Below are 18,905 nucleotides of genomic sequence, written 5' to 3' on the forward strand. Positions count from 1 at the left end.
AAAGTATAAACTTTTTTGAAAAACTAATTTCACCAAAAGATAGCGCTTAAAAAGTACATTAAAAATCATATGTTTGAAAACAAAAAAATTTGAATTTGTTATATTTAAAAAAATAAAGAACTAACTTTATTGAAAATTCCTGACAAAAAATTAATTATGCAACAAGAAAATTCGAATGATAAGTATCAAAAATTATATTATATTTAATTATATTATTTATATTAATTTAAACTATATATTTATATTAATAAACTTTCTAGCAATGACCAGCTTTGAAAATATAAAATCTAAAATTCATTCGATCATTCGATCGGACTTCGTGTACGAGTAATTGCGTTATGGCAAGATGGCAGAAGCCAAAGATCAATAGCTAAAATGCTATGTATATCGCCTGCAACCGTTCAATCCATCGAGGAATAGTTTAAAAAAGTTGGAAACCTCGAAATTCAACCTGGAAGAGGACGCAAACGAAAGACTACGGCGCGTCAAGATCGATTTTTAACGAAAAGACTCGAAATTAATCCAACATCTTCAACAACAGCAGCAGCAAAAGAGTTGGAGGAGAGTTTTGGATTGTCTCTCACACCGCAAACAATTCGAAATTGCTTACATGAAGCGAATTTATATGGAGGAACACTACGCAACAAGCTGTATATAAGCCCAATCAATAGAAAGAAGCGGCTCATTGGGCAAAAAAGTACGTGGATAAGCCATAAGAGTTCTGGGACTCAGTCATTTGATCTGACGAGTCGAAGTTCAATTTATTTGGCTTCGATGGAGCTGTAAAGATATAGAGGAAGCCAGGAGAACAGCGTCAATTGAAGTGTTTGAATGCCACAGTTAAACACGGTAGCGGTAATATTATGGTCTGGGGATGCATGGCAGCGAGCGGAGTTGGGAAATTTGCGTTTACTGATCAGAGAATGGATCAATATTTATATAAATCAATTCTGCAAGATAATTTAATTTCATCTGCAGAAATCGGAAATCGGGTCAGATATTACCAGAAACTTGGTAAATTCAATGCGTAGACATTGTTTAGCCGTCATTCAATTTAATAGTGGACCTAGGCGTTATTAATTTTATATTAACTTTCTTTATTTTTAATTTAATTTAATTTTTTATATTAAGCATGTTTAATTTTTTTGCCTTGGTTTTTTGATTTTTTATTTCTTTCGTAATTTTGATTAGTTTTTTTGTGCATGATTAGTTTTTTTGCTCACTGTATGCTTTTTTGATATGTATGTGTATGTGGTAATAAGTGCCTTATAGTTGTTTTATCAATGTGTTTTTATAACAATTTAAAGTGCTTTTTTATTGTTTGTATATGTGTTAATATGTGTTATATAATTGTTTTAAAAATCTGATTAAATATGTATATAAGGTATATATTTAACCTTATATACATATATAAACACATTTGTTGTGTTTATAGTTGGTACATATGTTTATATTACGTTATTTCTGTGTTTTCAAAGTGCTGTGAGTTGGTAAACATGTAGAGCAAGGTTTGTCAATTTTGCCAGCCAAGTGATGTACTTTTAACAGAGGATTACACGATAGTGTCAAACTGTTACTGCTTTAGTGTCAAACTGTTACTGCTTTAGGTCTAGCTGTTTTCAAGCCTTTATTGTTAAAGATTATTCTAAAAATACATAATAGTATATTTTAATAACATTTTGCGTAATGTTGTTACTTATATTTTGTTATATATGAATGTTATCTTGCTTAAGTTATATTATAGATGCATATTATACTAACTTATGGTGTGTGCTATTGTTGTGTGCTGATGCTCTGATGTTTTTTTGTTATCCTTTGAGTTAATAGACATTTGGTCTATCTTCATGTTGGTGTGTATTGTTAAAAATGGTTAATAGGTAATTTTAATAAAAATCACTGCTTTTAATCATTTACTAAAAGCCAATACAAATTTTTTTGCCATATACACAATTTGTCTTATCTCAATTTGATTTCTGTCTTTAGCACTGTTTACTACATGATTTTGCTATAAATAATTTGGAATCATAATGTTCCAGCATAAATTATTTTGTAAAGGCTAACATAAAATGATATTATTTTAAAACTACTACTCTGGTAAATCACAACAGCTCCTCTCTATAAGGTACATTGATTTTCATTTTTGCATGTAATATTATTCTAACTTATTTACCTATTCATCACATCTTTTATTTTAGATTTATCAGATGATGTATTTATATGGTATAAAAGAACAGAATATTGTTAAGTTTTGTTAATTTTTTTAAAACGTTTACTTATAATTTTTTTTTAACGAATAGTATAAGTTTGCAAAAAAGGGTTTACAACGTTTTTTTTTTTTTAATTTTTCTTTGTTAACAGTATGTTTATTATTTGAATTGCAAGTTTTTAATAATTTTTTTTATTATTATTTGCTAAGCTAATTTTTTTTCAAACATCTTCTAGCTGATATGTATATATATATATATATATATATATATATATATATATATATATATATATATATATATATATATATATATATATATATATATATATATATATATATATTATATATATATATATTTAAAGTCATAAGATTATTGTAAATTTATTTTAAATAAGTCTGTTATATTTAAAAATTATATGTGTGCTATTTAGAGTAGAAAAAAAGTTATTTAGGAAAGATTACAATCTTCAGGATTCGTAAAGATTTTTTCTTACTACTTTGATTTAAAAGTGAATGGATGGTATTAGGCTAGAAGCAGATATTAGTGTAGAAAATGGAAATGTTAATAGGCAAGTTAATCGTCAAAAAAATTAAAGAGATGAAATTAATAATCGACAAAATGCTAGAAATGCTGCTCGCCGAGCATCAAATAATTTAAACCCAAATGATGAGAGCTTGGTTAGGCAAGTTGAAAATAATCGTCACTGAAATGAAAGAGATAAACTTAGGCGAGATGAAATTAATAATCGACAAAATGCTAGAAATGCTGCTAGATACGAGAGAATGCATTGTATAGCAAGAAGTAATACTATTCCAGATCATAATTATTTAGGAGAAATGAATTAAATTTATCAGCATTGTGGTGCTAAGAAATTTACAGATGAAAGACATTTTTTATGTTGCCATAATGGAAAGGTAGTTTTGTCGCAACCTTTATCATTTCCACAAGATTTAGAAGATTTATTTAAAAGAAACTATGCAGATAGAAATGCCAATCTGATTTTTTTAAATTATATTAGAAACTATAATGTCTGTCTTTCTTTTGCTTCATTTGAAGCTAATGTAGTTCAACCCATGAATCATGGGCCGCCATGTTTTATAATATGTGGTCAAGTTTTTCACCATATAGGTAATCTAAGACCAAATCAAGATGTTCCGCCAACATATTGTCAACTATACATCTATGATCCACTTGCAGCAGTAAACTTTAGAATGCAACAACGTGGTAATTATCTTTGCTTAAATGATTTGATGTTTCGATTGCAAACTATTATTAATGAAGAGAACCCATTTGCTCTTGCATTTTAAAACATGGCTGAAGTGGAAGATGAAGAAATTCGTCATGCAGCTCTAGAAGGTCGCTCAGTGTCAGTTTTAAAAATGTCTTTACTTAAAGGGCAAGATAGACGTCGCTATAATATCCCTTCACATAACAAAGTTGCAGTTGTATTTGTTGGTGAAGATGGTGCACCATCTGCTTCCAGGGAAGTTGTTATTTACCCAAAGGTCATCCTCTTAAAACTATATCAAGTATGTCAGCCATCTTAGATCTTATGGTTTATCCTCTATTTTTTCCGAGGGGTGCTGCTGGTTGGCATAATCAATTGGTTCACAACCCTGAACGTGCTACATTGGTTAGAAATTTTTTTCTTCACTCTTTTATGGCAAAAAACTGTTTTAGCAATATGCTGTTGATGCGTATGTTATAATTGATTTCATCAGAAATAACCAAAACAACTGAGAAGCGAGCAGTATGATGTCTAACACGATCATGTAAACAACCTTGGAAATGATCATAATGTTAGACCAGGGCGTGTAGTAGTTTTGCCATCAACGTATGTTGGAAGTCTAGAGCTTTAAAAGAAAACTTTGAAGATGCTATGGCTATAATTAAAAAGTACGGTAAACCAGATCATTTTATTACTTTCACTTACAACCCAAAATGGCGCGAGATAACAGAAAATTTTTATCCAGGTCAGACAGTAAATGATAGACCTGACTTGGTTATTAGAGTATTTAAACTCAAGTTAAATAACCTTCTCAATGACATTTTTAACCACGGAGTATTAGGGAAAGTTGTAACACATTTTCAGGTTATTGAGTTTCAAAAGCGTGGTTTGCCACATGTTCATATTTTACTTCACTTTGCAAATGATGATAAGCTTGAAATAGCACATGATATCAATACTTTTATATCTGCAGAAATTCCAGATCCGATTGTTAATCGATTGCTTTATGACGTTTTTAAAACATGCATTATTCACGGTCCATGTGGCATACTGAATCCAAATTCTCCCTGCATGAAAGATGGGGTGTGCAGCAAAAACAATCCTAAAGAATTTAATGCTAACACAGTAGTAATTCATAATGGTTATCCACGTTATATACGTCGTGATAATGGTTTGGTTATTAATATTAAAGGTAACAATATAGATAACCGCTGGGTGGTACCTTACAATCCATGGTTATCAAAGAAATATCAAGCTCACATTAATGTTGAAGCTTCATATCTGTTAAGGCTCTTAAATATTTGTACAAATACATATACAAGGGTCACGACTGTGCCAATATTTTAATTAATGATCAAGTTAATCATGATGAAGTATACACTTTTTTAGATTGTCGTTATGTTAGTGCACCTGAAGCATTGTGGCGAATTTTTGAGTATCCAATAAATTACATGTCACTCACTATTATACGCCTTAAAGTTCTTCTACCTGTAAATCAATTAGTGTATTTTAGAGAAGGAGCAGAACAAATGGCTTTAGATCGTGCAGCTCAACGTGATACGCACCTAACAGTATGGTTTAAGTTAAATACTGAAAATGAAAAAGCACATTGCTTTTCGTATGTAGACAATCCTTATAACTTTATATTTGATGATAAACATTGTAAATGGAAGATTAGACAAAGGGGTGGTAATAAGGTGATAGTAAGAATTTATAAAGTTAATCCAACAGGAAAATTGTTTTTTCTTAGACTGTTACTTTTGCAAGCAAAAGGAGAAACATCTTAAGAGGGTGTGCGTACTGTTAATGGTATCGTCCTTGAAACATTTCGTGAAGCATGTGTTTTGAAAGGTCTGTTGCAAGATGACACTGAATGGCAGAATACTCTTTCTGAGGCGGCTTTAACATGTATGCCAAAGCAATATAGACAGTTGTTTTCAATTATTTTGACTTTTTGTGAACCTGATAATCCTTTACATCTCTGGAATACATACAAAGCTTTTATGGTGGAAGATTTTATTCACCGCTCATTGCCACTTCTAATTGCTGAACAAGCTGCTCTTCGTCAAATTGAAAAGATAATTAATCAAAGTGGTAATACGCTAGCTGATTACAATCTGCATCTTATTGATGAGTTTATAGGCTTAAATCTAGAAAATTTTGATGAAAATGTTCAACAATCTATTGACGAAGCAAATCGAATGAGACTGTTGCTTAATGTTAGTCAATTAAATGTATGTAATGCTACCCTTGCTGCACTGAATGAGCAACCAAGTGCAGAAAATCAACATTCTAGATTGTTTATCATGGATGGACCAGGTGGTAGTGGAAAAACCTTTACTTATAATTATTTGATTGCTGAAACCATAAGTAGGGGCTTTAAATCTGCTCCAGCTGCATGGACTGGCATAGCAGCAACTCTTCTTACAAATGGATCTACATTGCATGACTTATTCAAACGTCCTGTTCCAATATTGGATAAGAGCACATGTAATGTAACTCCTAACTCTATCACGGGCATTTTTTGTTATGTGTTATTGTTGTTATGTTTTGTGTTGATAGACTACTTGGCTTACCTTCACGTTGGTGTCTATTGTTAAAAACGAATAAAAGGTAGTTTCATTATTGGAACTTACTGCTATTATTCATTTACTAAAAGCCAAGACAACATTATGCTTAAAATGTAATTTATATCTTAATTTGATTATTATTATCATTTTTTTTAGTATTAATCCTTTTGTACTTCGAAACAGGTTTTATAGTTACACTTTCGATAAATGTTTATATTAACTGCCATGTCAAAATAGGTTGCTATAAATAGGTAAATTGATTTTCAGTTTTTGTCGTGTTTTTTTTTTTTAAGATTTACGATTGACGCATTTATAAGATTAATAAAAAGAAACCTGATTACCTTTTATTGTAAATTTTTGTCAGTTAAAATGATATTAATATATGCAATTAGTTCAATTTTTTTTTTAATTTTCTCTATTTTATGCCTAATAATTTGTTGTACGTAACTTAGGGGATTTTCTTAAACGGGAAGTCGCAACTAAAATCCTTTAAAAACATGGAAAATATTGTAGTTTTGCTCTTTTTTCAAATATCGAGTTACTTAAATTTTATAAGATGTTTAACTAATTAATTAGCTTAGTTTGCATTTGCAACACTTTTGTGGAAAGAAAAAATTCTTATGTTAAATTCTTATATAGATTAAAAAGAAAAAATTCTTATACATGTAAACCATAGTTTTACGTTTTATACATTTTATTATTTTGGTAAAAGGTATTCATCAAAAACTTGATTACTCTTAATAAAAATAGCTATTCTTCTGGCCAGCATTAAGGCAAAAACGGGGAAGGGAGGTCCTTTGTTAGTGTCAAAATATTTAAGAGAATTAAATTTCGAGTAACAGAAGGATTTTTAGTAAATGGTAGCAAATTATCGTTTACTAAAAACTGTTGAAACAAAGCGGCCATACATAAAAATAGTCAGAAAAGACGCCACAATATAAAAATGGTCTGTGTTGACCAGACTCTACAAGACCCGGGTGCGGTCAGCTTAGTTAACAAACTTGAAAGTATGTCACGTTTAAAACTATGAACATAACGTAACCTTTAAAAGCCCATTTAATAGTAAAAATACTTTTTTAAGATTTTTTGGCTCATAAAAGGGATTCAAGACTTAATTGATCGTGGTTTCCTATTAAACCTCAATAAATAACAACCAGAACGCTATATGGCCGAGACGGAATATGTGACATAAATATCAAATTTGTATTTTACTCATTCACAAAGAATGGAGTTAAGACAAATTGGCGCTTATGTCCAGATATGTTTACTGCACATATTAGTAAATAAACTAATTTTTTGCGTAATGAGTTAGACGCATTGATGAGTTATTTTAGGCATCGATTAAAATTGCTGTTGTAGTTAGTGTAAGAAATTATATGATTGCGCATGCGTCAAAAGGTCAATTTAAAACGATATATAGATTGTAAAAGGTTATGAATAGGAGAGAAATATAAAACGCTAATGAACAACATAGTCGTCTTGATTTTACATTCTATTTAATCAATTTATTCGTTTACATTTCTTTTTTATATCTTAGCATGTCTATTACTTATATTAAATTTTTTTTAAGCATATTTCTTTTTATTTTTATATCGAATAATTAGAATGTCCCAAATTGCTGAAGAAGGTTTGTATTTATTTAGATGTGTATTATGTTACTGATTCGTATCATGTTACATAGTTAGTTCTTAAAGATTTGTTTATTTTTAGTCGCTGAATTACTCAGAAGTAAGTTTTGTTCCCTTTTACTATAATGAAATTTTACAAATTGCAGTTCGTATATGTGTGTTGATTTGAATTAACTTTACAATAATAAAACAGTTATAGTTTAATGATAAGGTTGCAGGCAGTAAGAGCAGATTGAATAGATCAAAGATCTATTTAATCTACTTAACCTACTAACAAAGTGATAATTCACTATCAATTGTTTGTTTGTTTTTCTGTTTAGCTGACAACAATGAAGAGAGAGGTAGTAAGTTTTAAAAGATTTACTTTTTTACAAAGTAACTAAAATGTTTTGTAAAATAAGTTGTTAACTTTAAAGCAAATTAGTAGGTTTTTGTAATTTTTACAATAAGCTCAAGAATCTAGGCCCTACTTAAAATTGTCAGTAATAAAGAGAAGAAATTTAAAAATCTCAGTAAGGCAGCTTTTTATTATATTATATCAAATAAGTTTAAGATTTATTTTCTTTAGTTGATGAAGGAAGAGCTAATAATAAAGGTATCAGTTACATCAGTTAAACGAGTTTTTTTTTGAAAAGTTAAATAGATATTTTAACGTCTATACATTTAAGTGCTTTTATTATTTAGACACAGAAGCGAAGAAAGAATCAAGTAAGTGTTTTTGCTATTAAATATTTGTTAACAGGAATTTGTTTATTTGTACTGTAACTGAAATCTTAAAACTTCAAGTACTTTATTTTTATTTTGTTTTTTCTTTTAGGAGAGTTGGAAAAGAAACTAAGTATAAATTATATATTAGTATAGTTAAATAAATGAAGCATTTATATCTGTACCTCAAAAGTCCAAAATCGGTTGTCACATTTTAGAAATTGTCTAGGAGAGAGAAAATAGTAAAATATTTAGTCTTTATTGGCTTATTCATGATGGTTAAATAAATTAGTTATTTTTTTTCGTGTTTTATTTAGTTTGTCTTGAGGCACATTAAATATATTTTTGAGAAAAACTAGAAATAAAAAGTTAAAAATAGTTTAAAGCCACTTCTGGACAACCGAACATTGTCTTCTGAGGTACAGATATTAAGATTTAAAGTTTATTTTAGTTTATACTCTTGGTTTAGTTTGTAGTCAATTTTAGTTTACTTTTTGGTAGTTTTAACTTCAGTTATCTTTTTTCTTACTTTAGATAACTTTTATGGAAGAAATCAAAGGCATAGGTAAAAAAAATTATAATTATATGTAAATATGTAAATATCATTTTATCAATTATTTTTAGGTATACTTTTTGTCTTTAGTGTCTGGTAGAAGCACAACTGGTAGGGCAGTGTTTTAAATTTTTATATATATTTTTTGGAGAAATACAGTTATGGACAAAATAATAGTATTGGCTAGTAAAACAATGATCTATGATAATAATTTTATGTAAATTTAAATATAAATTATTAAATTCAGGCATAACAGTAACATAAACACCTGAGTATTGAAATGGGAGTAAAAAATGATGGTAATACTGTTCAAATCAACATAACATATCTGTTGTTTCCTACCAATTTATTTATATAAGCTTTTTGTTTACTTGGTTTTAGTTAGAATAATTAAAGGTAAGATTAATTTTAGTGTTAATTTAATGAAATATGTAAAATAATCGTATAAATTTATATTATAAATAGAAATTATGGGTCGCGCAAAGCGTTTGGTGCAGACAAGGGACAACTAATTATTAAATTAAAACAAGAAGGGAAAACATACAAATTTATTCAAGAGAAATTAAGTTGTTCTTCTATGATGATTAGAAATGCTCTAAAATGGAAAAATGTTGGCGAAACAAGGGGCCGAAAACAAAAAACGACTGATCATGAAGACAGATTGATAAAACGTGCTGCTGTTGCCGACCCTTTTGTAACTTCCCGCCGTATTAAAGAAGTAAGTTAGTCGCCAGAAACCCAAGAAAAGTTCCCCTTTTGAAAAAAAGGCATGTGGTAGCAAGATTACATTTTGCAAAAACGCATGCAGATTGGCCTGTTTTAAAATGGCGTAATATTTTGTGATTTGATGAAAGCAAAATTGTTTTATATGGGTCAAGTGGACGTAGGATGTATGTAAGGGGGCCACCTAACTCTGCATACAAACCGCAATACACCATAAAAACTATAAAACATGGCGGAGCAAAAATAAACATTTGGGGTTGTATTTCTTATTATGGCGTAGGGCCAACTATAAGATTGATGGTATTATGGACCAAGACATATACCTTTAAATATTACAAAATACCATGTTGCCCTATGCAGAAGAAGATATGCCCAGAGATGGGTTTATATCCAGGACATCGATCCAAAGCATACCAGTCGCAGAGTAAAAAGTTGGTTCATCGAGAATAGGGCTGCAGTTATGGATTGGCCTGCACGGTTACCAGATCTCAATCCGATCGAAAACCTTTGGACGGATGTAAAAGAGGCAGTTTATATTCAAATAACAAAAAATCAGCAGGAGTTATTGCAAGTTGTCCAGAATGCTTGGAACAACATTCCTTTAGAACCTCGTCAAAATTTGATTAACTCAATGCCGAATAGATGCAAAGCTGTGATAATAAACCGGGGGCATGCAATTATATATTAATTTTTTACTATTGTTTAAATAAATTTATATCATTTTTTTGTCAATAAAATAAATTATTTGCAATATAACATTAAAAAAAATTAATACTACTATTATTATGTCCAACCTGTTTTTTATACTTATCTAATTATTATAAATAAAAGCAAAAATTTAAAATTTTCTACTAATTAGTTTATCATCTCACACCTATTTAATTAATAATCCAGTATTACAATTTCATTTTCAGTAACTGTTTAAAGATAATATTAATTCGTTAACCCTTTTCCCGTTTGTGTTGCATATTTGCAACAAATGATTTGCTGATAATTTTTTTGGTTATAAAGTTTATCCACAACATTAGGTGTTTTGAAATATGTATTTTAGATCTTTCTATTTTTATTTTGACGCAATATAACCACAATAACATTTTCTTTTGAATAATGGCAGCTCTAAAGAGAAGTGCTATTTTTAGTAAGTTTTAGTTACTATCGTTAATGCTCATTTTTGAATATAGGAAAACCCATGCTGACGCTTAAAACTTTTTAATTGTTATGTGCTATGATTGAAGTTTTATATTAGTGTCATTATAAACTAAAACAAGCATAAGATATTGTTAGATTTACCTCCTAATTTATTTGTTGCAAATGTGCAACATTGTCGGATCAAGGTATAAAAAATGACCATTTTTTTTTACTATATGATTTCTCTGGTAGCTCCTACAAAAACTTGTAGAATTCGAAATTTTACTGTACAAGAAGCTGTTAATTACGTACTTGAACCAGATTCTGATTCTGAGTTATCAGACTTAGTGGAATCAGATGAATCAGGGAATGAGGCAGAACTTGAAATTGGCAATGTTCTTTTCAGTTCTGAAGAATCTGAGTGAGTCAGTTTTGATTACCATTGATTTGCTTTGAGAATTGATTTAAATTTACATTAATTTTTTTATCTTTAGGACTGAAGAAGAAGAAGAAGAAGAAAGTGGTTTTTCACCATTCAACATGACTTTAGGATCTGAAGAGTCATGGTATGTATCAATTTGAATAATGAATCTCATATTTAAAAAATTATATATATACATATTTCCAAAATGTGAGATTCTTTATTCAAATTGATAAATACAATGCCTCTTTAAATCCAAAAGCATATTTCAAGCTATATGTATAATATATATATATATATATATATATATATATATATATATATATATATATATATATATATATATATATATATATATATATATATATATATATATTATACATATTACTTGAAATAAATTTTAGTGATTATGAGGATGATGTCACTCTGTTGAAAAGAAAGTCTGCAAAGAAGCCGGTCTATAAATGGAGGAAAACACAACTACCAATATTTGATGCAGCGTTCAAAGGAGAGGAATTTTCTCTACCAGAACGCAATGACATGACACCATTTGAGTATTTTAAACTATTTTGGGATGATAGCATCACCCAGAACTTAGTTGAACAAACTAATCTCTATAGTGTCCAGGTAACAGGCACTAGTATAGCCACAAACTTAAAAGAGATTGAGCAATTCTTAGGTGTTCAAATGTTGATGTCATTAGTTCGCCTCCCTAGCTATGAATCGTTTTGGTCAACAGAACTTCGATGCGATGCTGTTGCTGATGTTATGAGTTTAAAGCGTTATGAATGTCTTAGAAGGTTTTTGCATGCAGTGGACAATACTACAAAAAATAAATACTCTGGCAAATTGTTTAAGGTTAAACCTGTATTAGATGCTGTTCGTAATAACTGCATCAAAATTGAACAAGAGCAAGACCAATCGGCAGATGAGCAAATGATACCTGCAAAAACAAAGCGCAGTGGGATATGTCAGTATATGCCCAAAAAAATCCACAAATGGGGTTTCAAAAATTTTGTTAGAGCAGGAAAGTCAGGCATAATATACGACTTTTTCATCTACGCAGGTGCTACTAGTGCAGGTGGCCAAACTTGCGGTGCTGAGGATATAATACTTCGACTAGTTCAAGAAATGCCTAAACACAAAAACTTCCGTATATACTTTGACAACTGGTTTTCTACATTGCCATTAATTAATAAACTGAAAACTATGGGAATATTAGCTACAGGAACTTTCCGTAGTAATCGAATCGGAAAATGCCCACTTTTATCTGACATAGTATTGAAATCTCAAGGAAGAGGATCATGGGACTACCAAGTGGATCAGAATTCTGGGATACATTTAGTAAAATGGTTTGATAGCAAAGCTGTTATAGTTGGATCAACACATGCTGGTGTCGCAGGATCAACGAAAGTCAAAAGGTTTGACAGCAAAAAGAAAGTATATGTTGATGTCAAAACTCTTGATATTGTTGTTGCATACAATGCGTCAATGGGAGGAGTAGATCTGGCAGACATGCTGATATCATTATACCGCACGAGAATAAACACTAAAAAACGGTGGTACTTAAAATTGATTTTTCACTGCATTGACATATCAAAGATAAATGCTTGGTTGTTATACCGAAGGCACTGTACTCAACTTCAAGTGCCTAAAAAAAAACAGCTGACTTTAAGAAGATTTATTTTACAGGTAGCAACAGCGTTGAAGCTCAAAGACAAAGATCCAGAAAAAAAAGTTGGTCGTCCCAAAAGAAGTTTCTCACCTTTAAAGACGCTCGGAAGAAAGCCATCAAACCCAAAACCAATTAGTGATATAAGATATGATGGATTCTGCCACTGGCCCGAAATCAAGGATAAAAGGGGGCGGTGCAGAATATGTAACATGACCTGTTCTTTTGCTTGTTCAAAATGTAAAATACAACTTTGTTTGAACAAGGATAGAAACTGCTTCAAAGACTTCCATGTACAATAAAATTAGATAATATATAACTATAGTAAGAAGAAATTATTTTAAAACTACAACGGTCTATTAAACATGCCTGAATTTACCCATATTACTATTATTATTATTATTTTTTTTTTTTTTAAAAAAAGCGTTATTTTCTATACCTCTTTTCGGCAAAGTTGCATATATGCAACAAATCATAAAACAATAATAATTATCAAAAAGATTTATTTTGTGTTTTTTTCTAGCACATAATGCCATATTCTTACAAAAAATTCATAAAAAAAATTTTTTTAGTAGTTTGATCATAATGTGCCGGATAGAGGGTTAATTTTAATCACACTACTATTATTTTTTCCACAACTGTATGTGCTTCAGGTGAAAGAATTATTTAATTTAACATAAATATAAATACGGCATTTCTAAACTGATCGCATTGTACTCATATTTTTATTAGAATTAAATTTTTCATAACTTTAACCCTTTTTAATTTACTCATTTTTTTTTTTTTTAATATGTTTTTAGCATCCTCTTCATCCTGTGAAAATGGTGAGGTTATGCTTTATATTTGATGAAATAAAATAGCAAATATTTTTGATTTTCATTATATCCTTCTATTTGTAGAGATTCTAACGTATGAGAATTACAAGCGCTATCGCTCTCAACACCCAGGGCCTCTCACGGAGAGGTCCTTCAATAAGTGGTGCAAAAATGGCGGTGTGGATGGCCTCATCCATACCGGGGTGTTGGGAAACACAGAAAAGAAACCGGAACCAAAAGGTTGTAAATGTCTTCTATCAGTGAAGATATTTATAACTTTTTGGTTGCTGTTTTTTTCACTCTTTTTAAATATTATTATTATTTTTTTTGTAATTTTGTATTTGTAATTTTTTAAAAATAATATAAGTTGTATATTTGGCTTGTTTTTCTCTTTTTTAATTAAAAATTTAATATGTGCTACAACAGTTAAACTTAAATATAGTTAAATAGATACATTACCCAATTTTCATTTGATATTATAACTTAACATTCATCATTGTTAAAAATAAATAAATGGTATTTTAATTTACTGAGCTCTTTGCTTTAAAATTTTCTATAAGCCAAAACAAAATGTTTAGCTATATAAATGCAATTTATTTACATCTCAATTTGATTTTATCTTTTTATCTGTTTATACTTTGGCTCCTTGAAGCATTTTTTATTTTGCTTTTTTATTAAAATATTTTAAATCAATTGTAATGTTTTATAAATTAAACTAAAGAGTACTAAAAGCCAACATGTAATAACTTCAAAAAACAACACCGACGAGCTGCATCATGACAGTTAAGTATAATTCAATAAATCAAGACAATTATAAATATAAATCAAGACAATTAAGTATAAAAACTAGTCAACGAAACTCAGGTATATCGTGTTTCAGTTTTTGTTTTTTTTGGTTTTTTCTTTCTACGTCTACTTATGAAACAATTTTTTATTTAGGCTTATCGTATGACGAATTAATGCAATATAAAAGATGAAAGTTTACATTGTTTTAAATTTGTTTTACAGATGTTTGATTGTAAAATAACATTTTTTTTGTTTGAAACGTATTTGTACCCGAATGCTTAGTTATTTTTAATAAATTTATTAAACTGTGTACATTTAACGTTTTAAAGGCTACCATCTTTTATAAACACATGTAGCAAGTGTATACCAAATAATAAATAACTCATGTATAAATTACTTTCGTTTTACATTAATTTGATTAATAAAAATTCAACAATATTTCAGCTTTACTTTTTCGTCTATTTAAAGCATGTTAACGCGTTGTTATTTTGTGATCAGTAACTAAAAACGTAATGTTGAACTTAGTAATGCAGACGCAAATTGCTTTGCTTTACATTGATAACACTTATGTAAATTGTAAATTACTAAACTAATGTTAAATAATTGGTAAGTTATTATACCTCTGCATAGCTTGATATCATTTTTACAGATGGTTTGATATTTTCAATTTGAAGGCGTTTTTCTAAAAGGGTATAAGTTAAGGTTTCGCAACTTTTTATTGTGAAAAACGGCCACTTTAAATTAAATAGTCGACAATAACCCGTATTACGGGTTGCTTTTTGCTAGTTATAATTATTACCACTATTATTATCATAATCATCATCATCATCTTTATTATTATTATTATTATTAATATTATTATTATTATTATTACTTTTATTATTATTATTATTATTATTATTGTTATTTTTGTTACTACTGTTGTTATTATTGTTATTACTATTATTAATATTGTTATTACTATTATTAGTATTGTTTTTATTATTACTATATTTGTTATTCTTTTTGTTATTCTTATTCTTATTTTTTATAAATTGGTGATATCTATATTTCTGCAATAAATATTTTTTGTGCGAACATTAAATTCTCATAGTTTAGAATGTTTTGCTGACTAAAAATTACAAAAATGCCCTTTCAAGGGTTGATCCTATATATATGGAGGACTCCAAAACAATAAGTTTTAAAATCCTGGATTAAAATCCAAGGGAGATATTTAGCTTCGAAATTACCGAATTTTCTCACTCAAATACTTTGTTTTGGAATTCTGAAGCCTAAATTAGCTCAAATAAATTTAATATATATTTTATTATATTGCTATAATAAAATAAACTGATAACAATAAAAAAATACACAATAAATATATTAAATTATTTTTCTTAACATTTCTAAATTTATTTATCACAATTATCTTCATTGTACCCCTTTGTGCTTCTAAGAATTTTTTGCTATTGTAATCAACAACACAATTCAACAGCAGCTTGGAATAATTTGGATGAGACGTAATCCATTTGAATCTTCGCCTATGAGGCTTGAAATTTGATTGGAGTGCCTCTGTTACTTGCTCACTGTAAACTCCAAGACCAGTTTTATGGTGCTTTAGAAATTGTGGAACATGGTAAAAGACAGCATAAACTTTTTGTGTTACAGAAACAATCAATTACTCTTAAACTCTTGAATCTTTTTCTCAAAATCTGGAGAGAGTGAGCATCCAAAACAAGATTTAACAACTTGGAAAACCAAATTTAGAACATGGCAGATGGATGATACTTCAAATGCCTTATCAGCCACGATTATCTGCTTCAGAGTGTCAATTTTTTTTAGCAACTTCATACAATCATTGCCATTGAAGTTACAACCATGGTACGGCTGTAATGGTATATGTATTGAAGTCAACCATTCTTTTGTTTTTGGCAAAACATGAACGAAGTGCTTAACAAGATGGTTAACAACGCCAAGAAGCAAATGAAGTTCTATTGGAAGAATAGCTTCTAAGATTAGCTTTTCATCTGGGAATCGAAGTATTGGTGGATAAATTTCCTATGCAAACTCATATAAGTTTGCACGACGAATTGTATCACTGCAATTGTGAGAAATTCCACGACCAATGACAGACAAGCATTTTGTGCATCGTTTTTCAACTGACTTTCTTTCTTCTTGTAAAGATTATGATGAAAGACCCTTTTCATATGGATACTTTTCTTTACCTTTCATCTTCGTAATTTGACAAATACTGCAATCACAACATATTGTAAGTCTTGTTAATGGTTTCTTAAAAATGGGATCAAAACTGTCGAGTGGTATTGCCTTTAAGGCATTAACTCCGTTACCCAATTTTTTCAGGTTGCAACGGCATGTAACGCAAATTCCAAGTGGCACTCTTTCATCCTGAAAATTTACATTTGATGAAACCAAGCGATGAATCTCAGTAATGAAATGTTTTGCATTATTGTTTTTATTTAATTGGAAATGTAATATTTTTTGGCCCCCTGGACAAATCCTTCTGGGTCCCGACTGGGATTCCCGAGCGGGACCCATACTTTAGATAATGTGGGACCCGTGCAGGTCCCGATTTGTTTGGCTGGCTGGGATATAGTTAGTATGCGAATTCATTCTTAACACTTCCGTTTGATTAAATAATAGCGGGATATTTACATAGAAGTTAAAAGGTTTATTAAATTTCTGGCATATTTTTAACTTTATCTAAAGCTAATTTTCACTTACGTCTATTATTTACTTATGTAAAGGAAAAGCTAAGGTTCAGTTCCAGGATCTTATTTCGTTATTAAACTTTTGCACGTCCAACTTCTATGAGTATCTATAGTATAATTCCTACAGAAACGTTTAACGTTTAATGTTTAACGTCGTTTCGTCATTAGTTACTAGGCTTTGAAAGAGCACGTTCTCTAAATGCAAGTGGTCATTGGAGAAAGATCCATGACGCGAGTTAAAACTTTTTTCCTTTCGGAATTGAATTATTAGTTTAGATATATTACATAAAGAATCATATGAAGATAAATAATAATCGTTAAGATCGTATTATAACTGAAGTAAGCATATAAAATAGTTATATATACATTTCTATTAGATAAAGTAGAAAGGATTTAAAGTGGAAAAGAATTTTAATTTTTTAAATCGTTTATATTTTGTTTGTTTTAGTTTTTCTTTTAGCAGTTTTATTTTTATTTTTTTTACTTTTTAGAAGGAAAATAGGGGTATGGATGTTACTTAAAACTATTCAATACTATTTCCATAAAATGGTTATTACTACATTGAAATTTCTGTGATGCTATTAACTATTTTTGTTCTTTTTTAGAAAATTTAGAAAAATAAATTAAACTTTTGTGCCAACACTGACATGGCATGTCACATGTTATTGTATGTAAAGATTAAATTTAGTTAAGAGGATTACAGTTCTTATGAAAAAAAAAAGAAGAAGTGTCATTTGTGAATATATGTTTAGTTTACTTTGAATCTTTTTAAATTTTCTCGCGTCAATTTAAAAATTTTTGTTTACACACACTTATTGTTTACATATATATGTTTTTTTGATATGTGTGTGGTAATAAGTGCTTTATAGTTGTTTTATCAATGTGTTTTTATAACAATTTAAAGTGTTTTTTTATTGTTTGTGTATGTGTTAATATGTGTTACATAAATGTTTTAAAAATGTGTTTAAATATGTATATAAGGTATTTATTTAACCTTATATACCTATTCAAATACATTTATGGTGTTAATAGTTGGTACATATGTTTATATTATGTTAGTGTATTTTAGAGAAGGAGCAGAACAAATGGGGTTAGATCGTGCAGCTCAACGTGATACGCACCTAACGGCATGGTTTAAGTTAAATACTGAAAATGAAAGAGCACATTGCTTTTCGTATGTTAACATTCCTTATCATTTTATATTTAATGATAAACATTGTAAATGGAAGTGTAGACAAAGGGGTGGTAATAAAGTGAAAGTAAGTATATATAAAGTTAACCCAACTGATTTTCATTTCAAAAATTTGTTTTTTGTATGTTGTGAGGAGATATTGTATGTATAACTTTATTCATTATTACTTTTTTTTTCCATAGTTTTTGATAAATATATATGTCATTTAATATTGTTATAAAATGTGTTTATATGTGTTATATAATACCATATTTGTTTATAGTTGCATTAATGTTTAAATTGTGTTGTTTCCATGTTTTCAAAGTGGTGTGACTTGGCAATATGTTGAGCAAGGTTGATAACCTTGCCAGCCAAGCGGTGTACTTATAGCAGAGGTGTGACTTGGCAGCATTTAGTGCCAGGCGGAGTTACCCCGGTGGGAAATCGGCTAGTGAATAGTTAGCGATATTCGTAACGATTAAGACAGCGATTTGGCCACGAGGATCGCTGGCTTTTTAAGCTAGCGATATGCTAGTTTAAAAAGCTACCGGATCGCTAGCGATAAGTCGTTACGATAAAGAAAGCGATTT

General features: G+C 29.4%; 1 protein-coding gene and 1 pseudogene across 1 annotated transcript; both read left to right on the top strand.

Annotated features, from left to right (window-relative positions):
- The first annotated feature begins 863 nt into the window (after positions 1–863).
- On the top strand, positions 864–3,514 carry LOC149892747 (uncharacterized). Its single transcript, XM_090073728.1, has 2 exons — positions 864–992; positions 3,062–3,514. Exons 1-2 carry the CDS (start codon positions 864–866, stop codon positions 3,512–3,514), a joined length of 582 nt encoding a protein of 193 aa, XP_089929854.1.
- Positions 3,515–3,517: 3 nt separating this feature from the next.
- LOC145187151 (uncharacterized) lies at positions 3,518–6,167 on the top strand (annotated as a pseudogene).
- The last annotated feature ends 12,738 nt before the right edge of the window (positions 6,168–18,905 follow it).

This window comes from Hydra viridissima, unplaced genomic scaffold (genome assembly GCF_058129835.1).
Source record: "Hydra viridissima isolate aposymbiotic clone 2 unplaced genomic scaffold, HvirCarnegie_v1 scaffold_1, whole genome shotgun sequence".
In the NCBI taxonomy this organism is placed as follows: Eukaryota; Metazoa; Cnidaria; class Hydrozoa; order Anthoathecata; family Hydridae; genus Hydra; species Hydra viridissima.